This window comes from Hydra vulgaris, chromosome 10 (genome assembly GCF_038396675.1).
Source record: "Hydra vulgaris chromosome 10, alternate assembly HydraT2T_AEP".
In the NCBI taxonomy this organism is placed as follows: Eukaryota; Metazoa; Cnidaria; class Hydrozoa; order Anthoathecata; family Hydridae; genus Hydra; species Hydra vulgaris.
In genome coordinates this window covers 19936268-19950564 of record NC_088929.1, presented here as the reverse complement: position 1 = coordinate 19950564, position 14297 = coordinate 19936268, and the positions used below count along the sequence as shown (strand labels likewise).

The following is a 14297-nucleotide window of genomic DNA, read 5'->3' as shown; positions in this document are numbered from 1 at the left end:
TATATTAGTGTTTATTATTATTAAAATATTAGCAACAATTAATTAATTAATAAATTAATTAATAAAAAATATAAAGAAAAAAGGACTTGAAAGGATTTATATACACACACACGCACATATATACTACTGAAATTTTGGATTCAGACTTGTCCAATAGGGTATATCATACTCATGCATGTTCTAGTTTTGATTCAACACTTTTCCTATGTATTTATAAAGCCTTAGTTGAATGGTACAAATTTTTTTGTTGAAAAAAATGCTCTTGCTACCAGGAAGACGTTTTTCTTTTTCTGAAAATATTGTGTTTTTTTCCTAAATGCTGACTATTTATGTTACAGATGTACATAATGGCTATTTATAATATTGATTAATCCTATGCTTTATTATAGTAGAATGTTTTTTGTTTTTTAAAATATTATTTTGTGTATAAGTGCTAGTTAATATTCAAATACACCTTATAAATAAGATAATAGCTATTATAGACTTATTTTCAAATTAAATGCTATTATTCCTGCCATTTTATTTTTCAGATTCATAATATATTTAAAATAGAAAAATTGCATTATTAGATAGTAAGAAAACCAGAAAATCCATCAACACTAAGCTTCGCAAGTATCTTGGAGACCCAGAAAAGTTTCTCCAAACTGAGTTTTCAACATTATGTGATTATTTGCAGTGATGTCTTGATCTGCAACGAGAAAAATTACTAGTTTAATTTTTTTTAATGTTCCCCATGAAATTGTAGAATGATAGTTTATTTCTAAAACAGAGTTTAAAGAGCCTATAGTTTGTGGTACTGTTACGTAATAGATTTCACTCGTGGTTATGCGTTATAGGTTTACTCCAAAGTGTTTATAAAGTGACTTTATTTAAATAAACAACTACATCTCGTTTACCCAAATATAAATAATCAAATATATATATAAATACAATTTATATTATTCTCTTAAATAGTTCGTCTTTTAATTAATTAATCCGTTATTGCTTCACTAACTCTTCTGACTGACCTTATGCACCAACCCCCGACCTTGTATATCCCCTATATCTATATTCACATACACCGTCATATCTCGTCTTCTTCGCGTTTTTATATCTTCAGCAGACGCTAGACGCGGCTACGGTTAGTAAACAGTTTGGTTGATAAACAAATGTTTATCCAAACGCTATACGCTTCATTGAACTTCAGTGTTCCGCTTGAGTAGTTTTGTTTGAGACCTCCGTAACATTACTTACCAAAACAGAAAAAGTCCGTCCTCGGACTTAAAAGCATTACCAAAACATCAGAACTTATAAAATCTCAGTAAAACAATAAAATCTCGAATAATCCGTAGAATCAATAAATATCTGCAGACAACAGTATCTCGAAAAATCAGCAGAATCAATAAATTACTGTAAACAACAATATCTCGAATAAACCAGCAGAATCAATAAATTACTGTAAACAACAGTATCTCGAAAAATCAGCAGAATCAATAAATTACTGCAAACAACAATATCTCGAATTGAATACTCGAATAAACTACCTATCATCTTGTCAAACTAACTTTGTACGCAACTCATGGTGAGTGGAGTCGTTCCATTTCTCCATCCGGGAATTATTGAAACCCTAATTCCCGCCACTACCATTAACAAGTAATCTTCTAGTCTCTATGGACATCTTTACAAGCCGGATACTTGCAAGCACGCATGGAATGTCTTTTTCCTTTAGGGGACATTGATGTTGACTGATCTTGTCGTGGCTGCACCATAGCCTCATTTTCCAAGTGTTTTTGAAAACATTTTAGGCACGGTAAGACATAATTGAAATTGGGTTTATTCACAATCAAAAATATGACTATGAGAAGTATTGCTGCCCACAAAATGGATCCACTAATACCACCTAGAAATTTATGGAAAAAGGAGCCTGCGCCTTCTCCAACATCTTTTACAGCTCCTCCTGCGGCTTTTAATACTGTGGATGAAGCAACACCAATTGATTGGACTAATTTTTCGTCTAAATTGGAAACACCACTTAGGGAGTCTTTAATGGCTCCTCCGATAGCTTTAATAATTTGGCTCCCTCCGCTTGCTGTGGCTTGTAGGGCACTGCCTAAGGCCGTACCAATGCCTGTCAAAATATCACCTCCATTTGTATCACTAATGGTTTTGAGTGTTTGTAACGTTTCATGCGACCCTGATATCAGTTGTAAGACCGTATACGGTGAAAGGCGTTGTGGTTTATCGACTAAAATATCCTTACTATAGCCTCGAATGCGGGGAATTGGTTTAGTCTTTGAAGGTAGAACGTTATCTAGCTGAGTTCCAACAATTTTAACTCGTCCGAAGGCTGTTACTTTGTACATGGTGTTTTGTCTTGGATCTTGTAGGTAGGTGTGTTTAGGTCTGAGCTTACAAGGGATTCGAGGACTGGTCCTTATTAACTTCCTATCACTAACTTCTAAAAAAAAAGTGATATTTGAACTTGGTAAAGTTATAGGGAAGTGCTCAAAACAGAAATTGCCTATCTTCCGGGCATAGTTTATGGCATATCTAGTATAATGTACGCACTCTGACAGTAACAGAGCATCGCCGGCTGATTCAACAGTCACACCTGAAGATTGGTGTATCCATTCTGCCGATGTTGTAGGAAATTGAGTAATCATCCACCGATAGATGCGGGAAATTTCGGTCTGTATAAAGCACATTTGCTCCCAGGCACTTATCATACTAATTTTTTGGGACATGAGGGCGACGGAAATGTGCGCTTCCAAAATGGCCGTAGCTGGATCATTTCCTAATTTCTGCGAATTATTATCTGCAGCGGACTTGTATTGTTGAAAAACATCCTCTGGGAATGTGGGATCTTTTAGGATCATGCCGTTATCCAGAGTAAGCACGTTGCCCTTTTGTTCTGATATCTGTATTGCACCGCCGATTTTTAGGCTCCTGATTAGGATAAATTCTCCAATCTGCTCGATAGGGTATGTACCTATCTTTTTCATGACTTCTTCGTCGTGTTTAATGGACTCCCAGACAATTACTGATTCTGGCCATTCAGTAGGCACACACCGACGCATGACATAATAACATGGACTCTTTGTGACATATTGTTCTATCGTTAAAGATCGCCCGGTAAGTTGTCCTTCGTATATTCTCATATTGAAGTGCATATAATCCGCTGTTTTTGTGCGCATCCATGAGCAATGGAATTCGTCTGAAACTACTGTTCTCCATGCGTTAGGGCCAGCTACTTGCAGCGCTCCATATGGTGAAATTTTGGTGGTCATGGCTGAGAGACATTCTCCTTGTGTTACAGCTACTTTTTTTGAATCTATCTCTCTTGACTTTTGGTTAAGGAAGTTTGATTGGCATGTGAGGGTGACCTTTTCGGCATAACAATGATATAAGATTACTGTCGTTGTTTGTGGTCGGTAGGCGTAAACATCTGCCACGAATGTCTTTACAGAATCATTTAAGGAATGCATATTATGCGCACAAGATAATATTGAAGGTAGCTGATAAACTCCGATAGGCTGCACCTTTGTACAATCATAGACTTCATTGATAAATAACCCTGTGGTCAATGTAGGTATTACGAGTAAGCATGAGAGAATAATGGAAATCATTATATTCCATGATCTGTTTATATTGAAAATTGGCAAGAGTCTATTTCTGGTCTGTTTTTTCGTATATCAATCGATCGATCAAGCAAGGTTCAATTGACAACAAGGTGAGTCAGAGTTGTCGGGAACATTTTATTCATCTACTATTAGATTTGACACTAAAAATATGAATGCTGCAGCAGAAATAAATAATAATTCCAATGTTGATGTAGTTAGTGATATTGATAAAGTTAGTGATAGCAAAGAAGACTCTACATTAGAAAAACAAAAAAATTATCTTAAACGAAATTACCTTGATATTAGAGATGCTGCCATTGTCTCTTTCAGATTTGGTGTTTCATCAACTGCGACTGCTGCTATCATTAATGGTCTTCTGAAAGATATTATGAAGGCAGGAAAACTTGTTGATGATAAAAATAATCTCATTTGTGATAGCATGAAAGTTTTTTGTGCCAAAGAGTATGCTATGAATTGTTCTAGAGTAGATGAAATTATAGACTGTGAAAGAAATATAATCACTGGAATTTTTGTTGATGGTAGAAAACATAAAACCTTAATCCTTATGAACAATAAGACAACAGGCACCTTCAGAAAAAATAATTGTTCAAGAATATCATCTAACTGTGACCGAGGAGCTTAGAGATTGCAAGCCTAGAGATTGCGAGGAGCCTAGAGATTGTGACCGAGGAGCCTAGAGATCTTACTCATTATACACCAGAACCTAAATCTAAAATATGTAAACCAGCCAAACAATGTGCTACTAGATTATTCAACTGGTTAATGGAAAGAGGTAAAGATCTTAATCTCCAACTAATTGGTAGTGATACTACAAATGAAATTTCTGGATGGAACGGTGGAATGCTTCATTTTGTGTACAAACTTATCCATCGAAAACTTTTTAGATCATTTTGCTGGCTTCACATTAGTGAGCTTCCATTCCGCCATTTTGTGGAAAAACTTGACAAGCCAACTTCTTCAGGAAAAGGATTGCGTGGAGCAGTTGATAAACTGTTTTCTAAAGTTGATAATCTTGAAAGAATTGCTAAATTTATGCCAGTTCCTCTTTTGGAGCCTTTAGTTGATATCAGTGAAGATTTTTTTAAGCAAATGAGGACTGACAGTTTAGTTGCATGGATGTATTTGAAAGCAATAGTAAAGGGAAACCTTGGTCCTGAAGTAGCAGCTCTTAAGTGTGGTAGATTGTTTCACAGTTGATGGCTTATTTGTGACATGAGATGCTTGCTTTTATATATGAGCAAGTATGATCTTAAACCTGAGAATGCAGATATCTTAAAGCTCCTTGCAACTTGGGTGACACAGGTTTATCTTCCAATATTTTTTGAAATTAAAGTAAATCACAGCATTAAATATGGTTCTGATCATCTTTTAAAGCTGTTTGACTTTGGCAGAAGCAAGATGATAGGGTTAAAGAAGCCTTTTTCTAAAAATTGAATCCTGGTGGGCTCATCCTAAGAATATATTTGTTGCACTTCTCTGTTCTGATAACTCAGAACAAAGGTCATTTGCAGTCGACATAATATTGGCAGTCAGAGCTGGAAGTGAACATGGCTCTACTGATGTGAGACCTTTTAAAGTTCCTCAAACAATAAACCTCGATGCTTCTGAAATCAAAGAACTTATTGATTGGAAAAAGTCATTACTGAACCAGTTTTCACAGCAAATTTGTCATTTGCCTAACTCAATTTTTTTTCTCCCCTAGAGCTTCCTTTATATTCTTTGCATACCCAAAGATGTGAGAGAGCAGTAAAATTAGTTACCGAGGCAACTGAGTCAGTGTGTGGTTGGGATTTAAGAGATGGTTTTGTATGAACTCATTTGCAAAATCGAGAAAAAATGCCTGTAATGAAATCAAAAAAAGACTTTGTTTAAGTGATCAATGCTATAAAAACTATATTGTAAATTATTTAGAACTTTTTCTCTTGCTCTTTAAACAGAGTGATTATATATTTAGTTAGTAACAATTTTTTATTATTAATTTGATATTATTTGGTTATTATTACTGAATTTGTTACATGGTTGTTTTATTTTCAAATTTGTTAAAATTTATAAGTCGTTTTTATTAATTTTTCAAGTTGTTTTTGCAACTATGGCATTCCAACTATTTGAATGAAGGTTGTTTGTTTGTTTTTTTAAGGAGGAAGGGAGGTAAAACAATTCCAATCTCTTTACTAAGCTTTCGAAAACTTTTGAATGCATAATATGTTTAAAAAAAAGCTTTTTTATTTATGTTCACATAAATAGTAACTGTAATATACCTTGATAATTATAAATTGTCAAATATTGACAGGGGGTGGGCAGGACCCCTAGTTGTTTATATACATTTGTGGCTGAGGAATCCTGGGGAGTCAATGATAATTTTATCTATTATATTACTTGTGGTTAATTTTTACATTTCAAAATTTTAATTTGTTTTAAAAATTGTCGAAAACTTTTTAAAGATTAAACCTGAATTTAAAAAGATTAATTTTTAATAAAACCGTAACTTTAAAACCCTGTTCCTGGTAGCTAAATATTATTATTTTACAAAAATATTATCAAAATTGAATTATCCATACCCAAATACATGGGAATCCAAGCGTACTAGTTAAAATTTTGAAAATTTAAATTTTGACTGAAGTATGATATACCCTATTGTACAGTGGCACGCTGACCCTAGAGACTGTGCAAAAATCCCACATGAGGCTTAACCTTATTATCATAGAAAAGGCTTTTGAAAAAAAAAATTTTTTTACCATAAATTTACTTTAAATATCAACTAATGATATTTTATTCACTTTATGCTTCCACAAATTTAAATTTTTTGAAATTTAAATTTTTCACAATTCAAAAGACATCTTTAATTATCTGGTTTAAAGTGTTATACTTTGAGCTCTAGTATATTAATATTTTGCATAATCGTCAGCCTCAAAAATAATAGCAAAAAATATTTATTATTATGTCATATAAATCGCTTTTAATGAATGTAGTGATCATGATAGTCAGATGGGAACTTTAGATCCTGAAACTATTTAATTAAAAGAAATCACAAAATTGTTGATGTTTAAGTATTTTGAAAAATTTCCCGTTAATTTATATAGTTTTATACAAAACTATATAAATTAACTATATAAGTTTTTTTCTTAATCAAAATTCCAAATTATTGCAAAAAAAGGTATTTAAAAAGGTGATTTCAAAGCATAAAAACTATTTTAAATGAAGAAAGAAATAAAAGAGTCTGATTCGTGCTTTTAAATGTTTTGTATGAACACAAGTACCGTTTTAACTATCTTGTATAACTTTTTCTATTTTAATTAAAATAGTTATGTGCGCATTTTTCAGGACAAAAATTCAACACTTGAAGAATTAGAATAACATAAAGTTTCTAGAAACACTTAAAATTTTTAGTTTTACAAGTTATCAGGTTTTTTATTTGAAAAAAATTTGGTTTTATTAAATAATATTAATTCTTAGATTATCTATTGTTTAAATTATCTATTGTTTAGTTACTTAACATTATAAAAAATATTTTTTAACACATAATATTGTTTTGAAAATTATCTATCAGGCAAAAAAAATTGATTTTTTTTTCGATCTCAAGAATTAAATAATTTTTCTACATTCTCCTAAACGTTTGAAATCTATCACTATTACATTTTTAAGCAATAATGTCAATCCTGATAAAAATGCTTATTATAGTGCAAAGTTTTAGTGCAAATTAGTTTACTCTAAGTTACATTATAATACTATTTAAATGTATTGTGGCAATTATTTATTTATGGGGCTTCAAATCAAGCATGTTTGGTAAAATACCCCATAATTTTTTAGAAAAATACTGCATGGACTTTTTGGAGCCAGCAAGCCACTGAACTTGTAGTATTAAAGTATGTATTAACATCTAAATAAAGATTTTATTTTTAATGCTTAAATGCATTAATGCTTAAATGCATTTTGTGACAGAAATAATAAAAAATTTTAATATGAAAATTATATATACTTGCTATGAATTGAAATACCAAAACAAATTTTTGAATAAAATCAAAATTTATTTGTTTAAGTTCATATTTTTTGGAGAAAGAAAAATATGTGCAATATTTTAAACTTTCAATTTTTTTTTCAACTTTTTATTTATTAACTTATCAATGTTATGTCCCCAAGAGTTTTTAAAGAATTATCTTTTAAAGTATATGTAAAAATTTTCTCTATTATTTACAATTTTGAGTTTTATTTTTATTAAATAAAATACAATATTTTAAATAAAAACTCTAAAACAGCTTAAATCTCTGATGTAATATGAGCTCAGTTACCAACTAGTGGCTCCAACTATAAAACTTATGCTCACCTTTATTTACTGTATTTCATTAGATGTAATGTTTTTTCTAATGCATTTCCAAAATATCTTGTTCAATGTTATAAAGTACTGCTTACAAAAAGTAACGTTTTTAATAGCCATACCCTGTTATTTTGTAGGGTTTGCTTTTCTAAGCAAGGGCTAGGAGAAATAATCTCTGAATTAAGATTCCATTCCGTTAGGTTCTCTTGGTTGAATATAGGGTAGAGATGGTGTCTTGATATAAATATTCATCTTGGGCAGATGTTAACTGCATCCAGCTACTGTCTTGTAGAAGGCCTCCTAGGCAAAGCCTTAAACAGAATAATTCTATAACAGATAAACAGAATAATCCTATTGACTAGCCTTGCACCCCTTCTTTATCTATTAGGCTGGCATAGATGTAAACCTGTATTACATTGTTTACTGCCTAGAATGATGAATGCTGGATCTTATTGATTCTACTCAAAGTTTTTTTGCAGGTTTTCTTTAAAACATCAAAGTTATAACAATGTCATGAATTGTGTCCCTATTAATACTTTTGGTGTGTATTTTCAAGGCCACATAAGAAGCCCTACTGTTTGACTTAAGGTTAATTAGCAGAACTGAGTCAACAACAGGGCTCATTGCTTGGAATGCCATGCTCTATCTATAAATGAGTCTAGTTCTCTTTAAACTGAAACCACGCCCAAAGTGACCAAAAATATTAAACATAAAAAACCATCCCCACTACCTAAATATTTTAATATATCTTTCACAAATATTCGTGGTCTTTAAAGTAACTTTCCATCAGTTGAATCTTACCTCTTGCAAAGTTCACCAGACTTGCTTGCTCTTGGTGAGACTAATTTAAATTTGCTATTCCTTCTTCAGATCTCAGTATTTATGGGTACTATCTTTTGATTTGCAAAGACTCCAATAGTCACATAGGCTTGGGCATATACTTACACATAATTCACCTATTTGTTAAGAAACCAGATTTAAATCCCTCAATCATTCTTTTATGTGCTTCCACTTAGTGCCTTTTCACTCTATCGTTTTTCTCTTTGTTTTTTATTGTTCTCCTTCTTCTCAGGCTTGCTTGAGTTGAAGGAGAACAATATCAGAAATTGGCATGGTCAATTTGATCAGAATTATATCTAAAACTTTTTTAGATGTAATTTCTGGTCAAATTGACCATGCCATTTATCTTTCCTCCTCTGCCAATAATGTTGTTATTAAAGAGTTTAATACTCATCACACTAAGTGACTTGGCTTTAACACCACTGACCCTGTTGGATCTAAAGCCCATAACTTCTGTATTTCTCAATCTCTTACTCAGATAATAAACTTTATGTTATCCAGACAACCTTAATAACTCCTCGATTTGTATCTTTTCTCTGATCTTAGTTTGTATTCAGTTTTTCATTATTCTCTTTTAGGTGGTTCCAACCATGCAATAATGTTTATAAATTTTCATCTCGTACTCCTTCTTTGGACTCACCCTATCACCGTGCTACTTACTATTACCCTAAAGCTGACAGGGATTCTTTTTGTGATTTTCTTTGTGACTGTCCTCGGGCTGATGTCTTTCGTCTCTCAGCTGATAAATGCGCCTTTTACATAACCTCCTGGATCCAGGTAGCTATGAAAACTTCTTGTTAGTTTCAAGTCAAGTCTCATCTCATCTTCTGCTCAAAAGGTTTTTACCTTTTTGTGCAGCTGCTATATCTAATCATAATAATTTTTTTCATCTTTTTCAAAAGAACAAGTCTCTTAAGAACATCTGTTTATTATTGCAAGAAATCAATGTAAAAAGGTGCTGTCTGATGCTAAGTTCCATTAATCTCAGTTTAATCTTAATTTAAATTAATCTCAATAAATCTTGCATCTTATCTCAAAAGTTAAGCTCTTGAGACTTTTGGAAAAACTTTAACTGCGTCATTAACAAAGGTCAAGCATTCCATCACTAATTCATGGGACTGTTCTTATTACCTCTTCCAAAGATAGGGCAGAACTATTTGCAAAGAACTTTTCTTCTAATTCGACTGTAGAATTTTATGGCCATATTCTTCCTGCCATTCCAATTAAACAGGTTAATCTATTGTTAGACATTCAAATCACTGTTGCTAAAGTTCTCAATTGAACTCTTCTACAACTTATTTAATCAGTGCTTGACTGAATCTTGTTTTCCTGTGGCATCTGTGGTTTCAACTTTCAAGATCTCTGGAGAACATTCTGACCCCTCCAACTATCGTCCGATCATTCTTCTCTCTATTATTACAAGATCTTTGAGTTTTTGATTCTCAAATTTCTAACATCCCATCTTGAGTCTAATAACTTACTGTCTGACAATCGATATGGTTTTTGATCTTCTCATTCTACTGCTGACTTGCTTACTGATGTGATTGAAAGCTTCTGTTGTGCATTAGATAAAGACAGCAAGGCAATGGCTATTGCTCTTGACATTCAAGGACTGTTGCTCTCAATTCATTGTGTCATCTTCTTGACAGAAGACCAGCCAAACTATAGCATGCTGGTTTTCTCTATAATTTGCTGTGTATGGTGTATCTGATAATATTTTTGAGATTATCAAATCATTTCTTTGTAACTACATTATTAGAGTCACCCTCGAAGACCAACTCTTTTTTTCATTTCCAGAAACATCTGGTGTACCTCAAGGTTCTTTCCTTGGTCTAGTTTTATTACTTATCTATATTAATGATATTCCTGACAATCTTTCATCTAAAGTAGCTCATCTATTTGCTCAACTTATATTTATTTAACTCAACTATACTCTTGTCTTAACAAAACAACTTTTCTTTTCGATTGCTTAGAACAGGCAGCCAATCTTAAATCTAATCTCACTAGAGCTTGCAGTGACTTGTGATTTTTAACTCCAACAAAAATCAATTATTTACTGCAAACAGCTATTGCAATTCTGTTGACATTCCTATATTAATAAAAGGCTCTCTTTCTCTGAGTCCTCATCTTTGCGTCCTTGATTATTGTTCACTACTGATCTCTTATAAAAACTATGTATGCAATCGTGCTTGCCATTATTTTTTTCCTAATTCTATTCTCTACCTTTACAAATCTCTTATTCATCCCTGTATGGAATACTGTTGTCATATTTGGGATGGTTCTTCTAATGATGCTCTTTCTCTTCTAGACAAGGTCCAAAAATGCAATGTTAACAAAGTTGGACCTTCTCTATCTGCCAATCTTGAGCATCTCTCCCATCATTGTAAAATTGCATCTCTTTCTCTTTTCTACAAATACTATCATGGTTGCTGCTGAAAGGAGCTATTATCTCTAGTTCCATCAACCAAAACTCATTCTCACATGACTTGTCATACAGCCAAGTTGCAATCTTTTAACTCTATCTGTCCCTGCATGCTCTAAAACTTTTTATTTGTCTATTTTTTTCTCCGCATCTTCATGTTTTCTTGACTCATAAAACCTACAACATTTTAAATTTTCTGTCAACTGTTTCTTTGCTCTTTAACTCTATTGTTTGTTTTCTAGTAACTCCCAACTTAATAGTGGTTGCTTGCAACCTTGTTGAAAGTGAATTAGAAATTTTAAAAAAAAAAAAAAAAAAGCAAGTTTCATATAAAGAAAAAATTTTTAAATCAAAATTTGATTAAATTAAGATATTTACATGTTCATTTATTTATATATATATATTTTTTATATATTTTATTTTATCTCAGGTATTTTCATCTCCACCATCTGGTTTTCGTTTATGCGTAGTAGCAACAAATGTTGCAGAGACTTCATTAACTATCCCTGGAATTAAATATATTGTTGATTGCGGAAAGGTTTGCAGAAACCTTTTGTTTTTAGTTTGCTTTTTGTTTTTCTTCTATACTTTTTATGTAAACATTAGGTTTTCTCTAGGTTAAAAAAAGATTTTATGACAAAATAACTGGAATGTCTACTTTTAGGTAGGTTCTGCTTTTTCTTTTAAAATTACAAAGGTATATTCTTTCTTCTTGATGTGAATTCATATAAATTTTTAGATTTTTTAATTATTTTATTTATCTTTATGTAATTGATATTGATATCTTTATTTTTTGATATTTATATTTGTTGTTTATTGTAGCATAAAGTTTACATACATAAACACATACATATTTACTTTTTTTACATTCTATAGCGTTTTTTTTTTCTTTTTAGATTTTTTATTTTCCTTAAATTGAAGTAATGTTTGTTTACATATTAAAACACTTTTAAAAGTTTTGATATTATTTTTTAAGTTTTGTTGAAATATTTATAATCTAATAGAATATATTATTACAATTATTATAGTTTTTATTTTTTTATTGTGCATTTAACAACATTTTTTATTAACAATTTTTTTATTAACAATAGATATTTTTATTAAGTTATTATTAATTACTTAATATGATATTATTTTTAAAGGTCTTAAAAAAGAATTAAAAAAAGAAATTAAAAAAATGTCAAAACAACTTTTTAATTTTTAGTTCCTTTTATTTTATTTTATTCATGTTTTTTATTATTAAATAAATTTAACAAACTAAATTGAGAAAAATTCACTCTTTTGTATCAATGGATAACAGTTTACAATCGTTAGGTCATTGCTTAACAATAATTATTAATTTGCGCGCACTTTGCAAATCTGTGAAAAGTTGAATAAATTCAATAAGCATTTTTGATATATCTAATAACTTTTGATATATCTAATTAACTAGAATAAAAATTGTTTAAAAATGCAATAGTGGTGTAGTGGTAAAATGCTCGCCTGACAAGCGAGAAGTTTTGAGTTTGATCCCCGCTATATCCCTGGCTTAACTCATTTCTCCGCGTAGCGATCTTATTTGTCAAGGTTTGTGTTTCAGAGCTAAAGAGTTAAGAGAGGGTTGTAGATTACAATAAAGATTAATATTAAATTATATAATTAAATAGGTTACAATAAAATAGCCTCCTCGATTGTAATGGCCCTCTCGGCCTTAGGGAGGTGAATAACATTAAAAAAAAATTCTCTTATTTGACATGTTTCTTTAAAATTAGATGTTCATCAATAAATTAAGATACAATTGTCAATGTTTATTAAAAAAAATGATTTGTCATACCGTGACATACATACATACATACATACATACATACATACATACATACATACATCCATACATACATACATACATTAGTAAGTGAAGTGGGTTGATATTTGACCAGAGCCGGGTTTGATAAAAGAGTGCCAGGACTTGGTTCAATAAAATTTCTAATCTCTGTCTAAGATTATGGCATCTTTTCTTGACTTATTAAGGTAATACTACACTTCCATCTTATGATCATCTTCGGTCTTGGTCAAATGTTAAACCATAAAATTACATAAATATTAAAATTTATATAATTTTGTAAGGATATTGTATGCCAGCATGTAAATAAATAGCAAACATAAATGTTTATATCCATATATATCCATATTATGTATGCATAAATGAGCCTCCTATGTTTCCTCATGGATCTAAGCAGGAATAGCTTTTATACCTTCTTTTCAGCTTCATGTCAAGTTTCATTTTATTCCATGGTTTTCACCTTCTTGTGCATCTGCCATATTTTATCGTAATCATCTTTTTTCATCTTGTTCATAAGAACATCTCTCCTGCAAACAAACCTCTTTTTGCTATTCCAATAAAACGAATGTACAAACCTGCTGTCTGATGCTAAGCTCCATTATTCTCAGTTTACTAAGTGTTTTTGGAATTGTTCTCCTGATGGTATATCCATCCATGAGACATTTTATCCTTTGCATGAGGTAACACAATGCTCTTACACATGTCTTTGTATATTCTGTGATCAATAGTTTCAGTAAATCCATGAATTGGATCAACACCATTCCAACTAAAAATCCCAAAATCATTAAATTACCTCCTCCATGTTTTTGGTAAGCAGTTAGGATCATATTTTGCACCTACTGAACGTCAAACAAACTTTATTTCATCTGATCCAAACTGCTTAAACTTGTTTTTATCATTAGAAAGAATCTTTGGTCAATGTTGACTCTATTTGAGATAGTGTGATGATAATTCTTCTTGTCCTAGTTATCCAGGGAAATCAATGGCTTTTAGGCTGGAGGTTTTTCAAACACATTTATATGGTGTAAACAACATTTTTTAGTAGAAATTCTACAATTCATTCCATAAAAATGTTTCATTTGTTCATTCAAAGCAATCACTGTCAAATGGGGTTTTTCTTTGCTAAATATCACAAGTTTTTTATCCTGATGATATGTTGTTTTGCATGGTCTTGCATGCATCATTTATAAGCTTTTTAGTTATTTTTATAAAGTATTTGTTTACTATATCAATTAATTAGCAATTTTTAGGAAAAAGTGTAAAAAGCTTCGGTATGTCCGCCCA

The 14297-nt window shown here is 31.3% G+C and overlaps 1 protein-coding gene across 1 annotated transcript in view; it reads left to right on the top strand.

Moving 5' to 3' along the window:
- LOC100213983 (probable ATP-dependent RNA helicase DHX37) overlaps positions 1-14297 on the top strand; it is an 86835-nt gene that overhangs the window by 32161 nt on the left and 40377 nt on the right. The window contains exons 14-15 of the mRNA XM_065807449.1: positions 11625-11732; positions 11812-11858. Coding sequence (XP_065663521.1) covers positions 11625-11732; positions 11812-11858 — 155 coding nt within the window. The remainder of the gene's footprint in view (positions 1-11624; positions 11733-11811; positions 11859-14297) is intronic.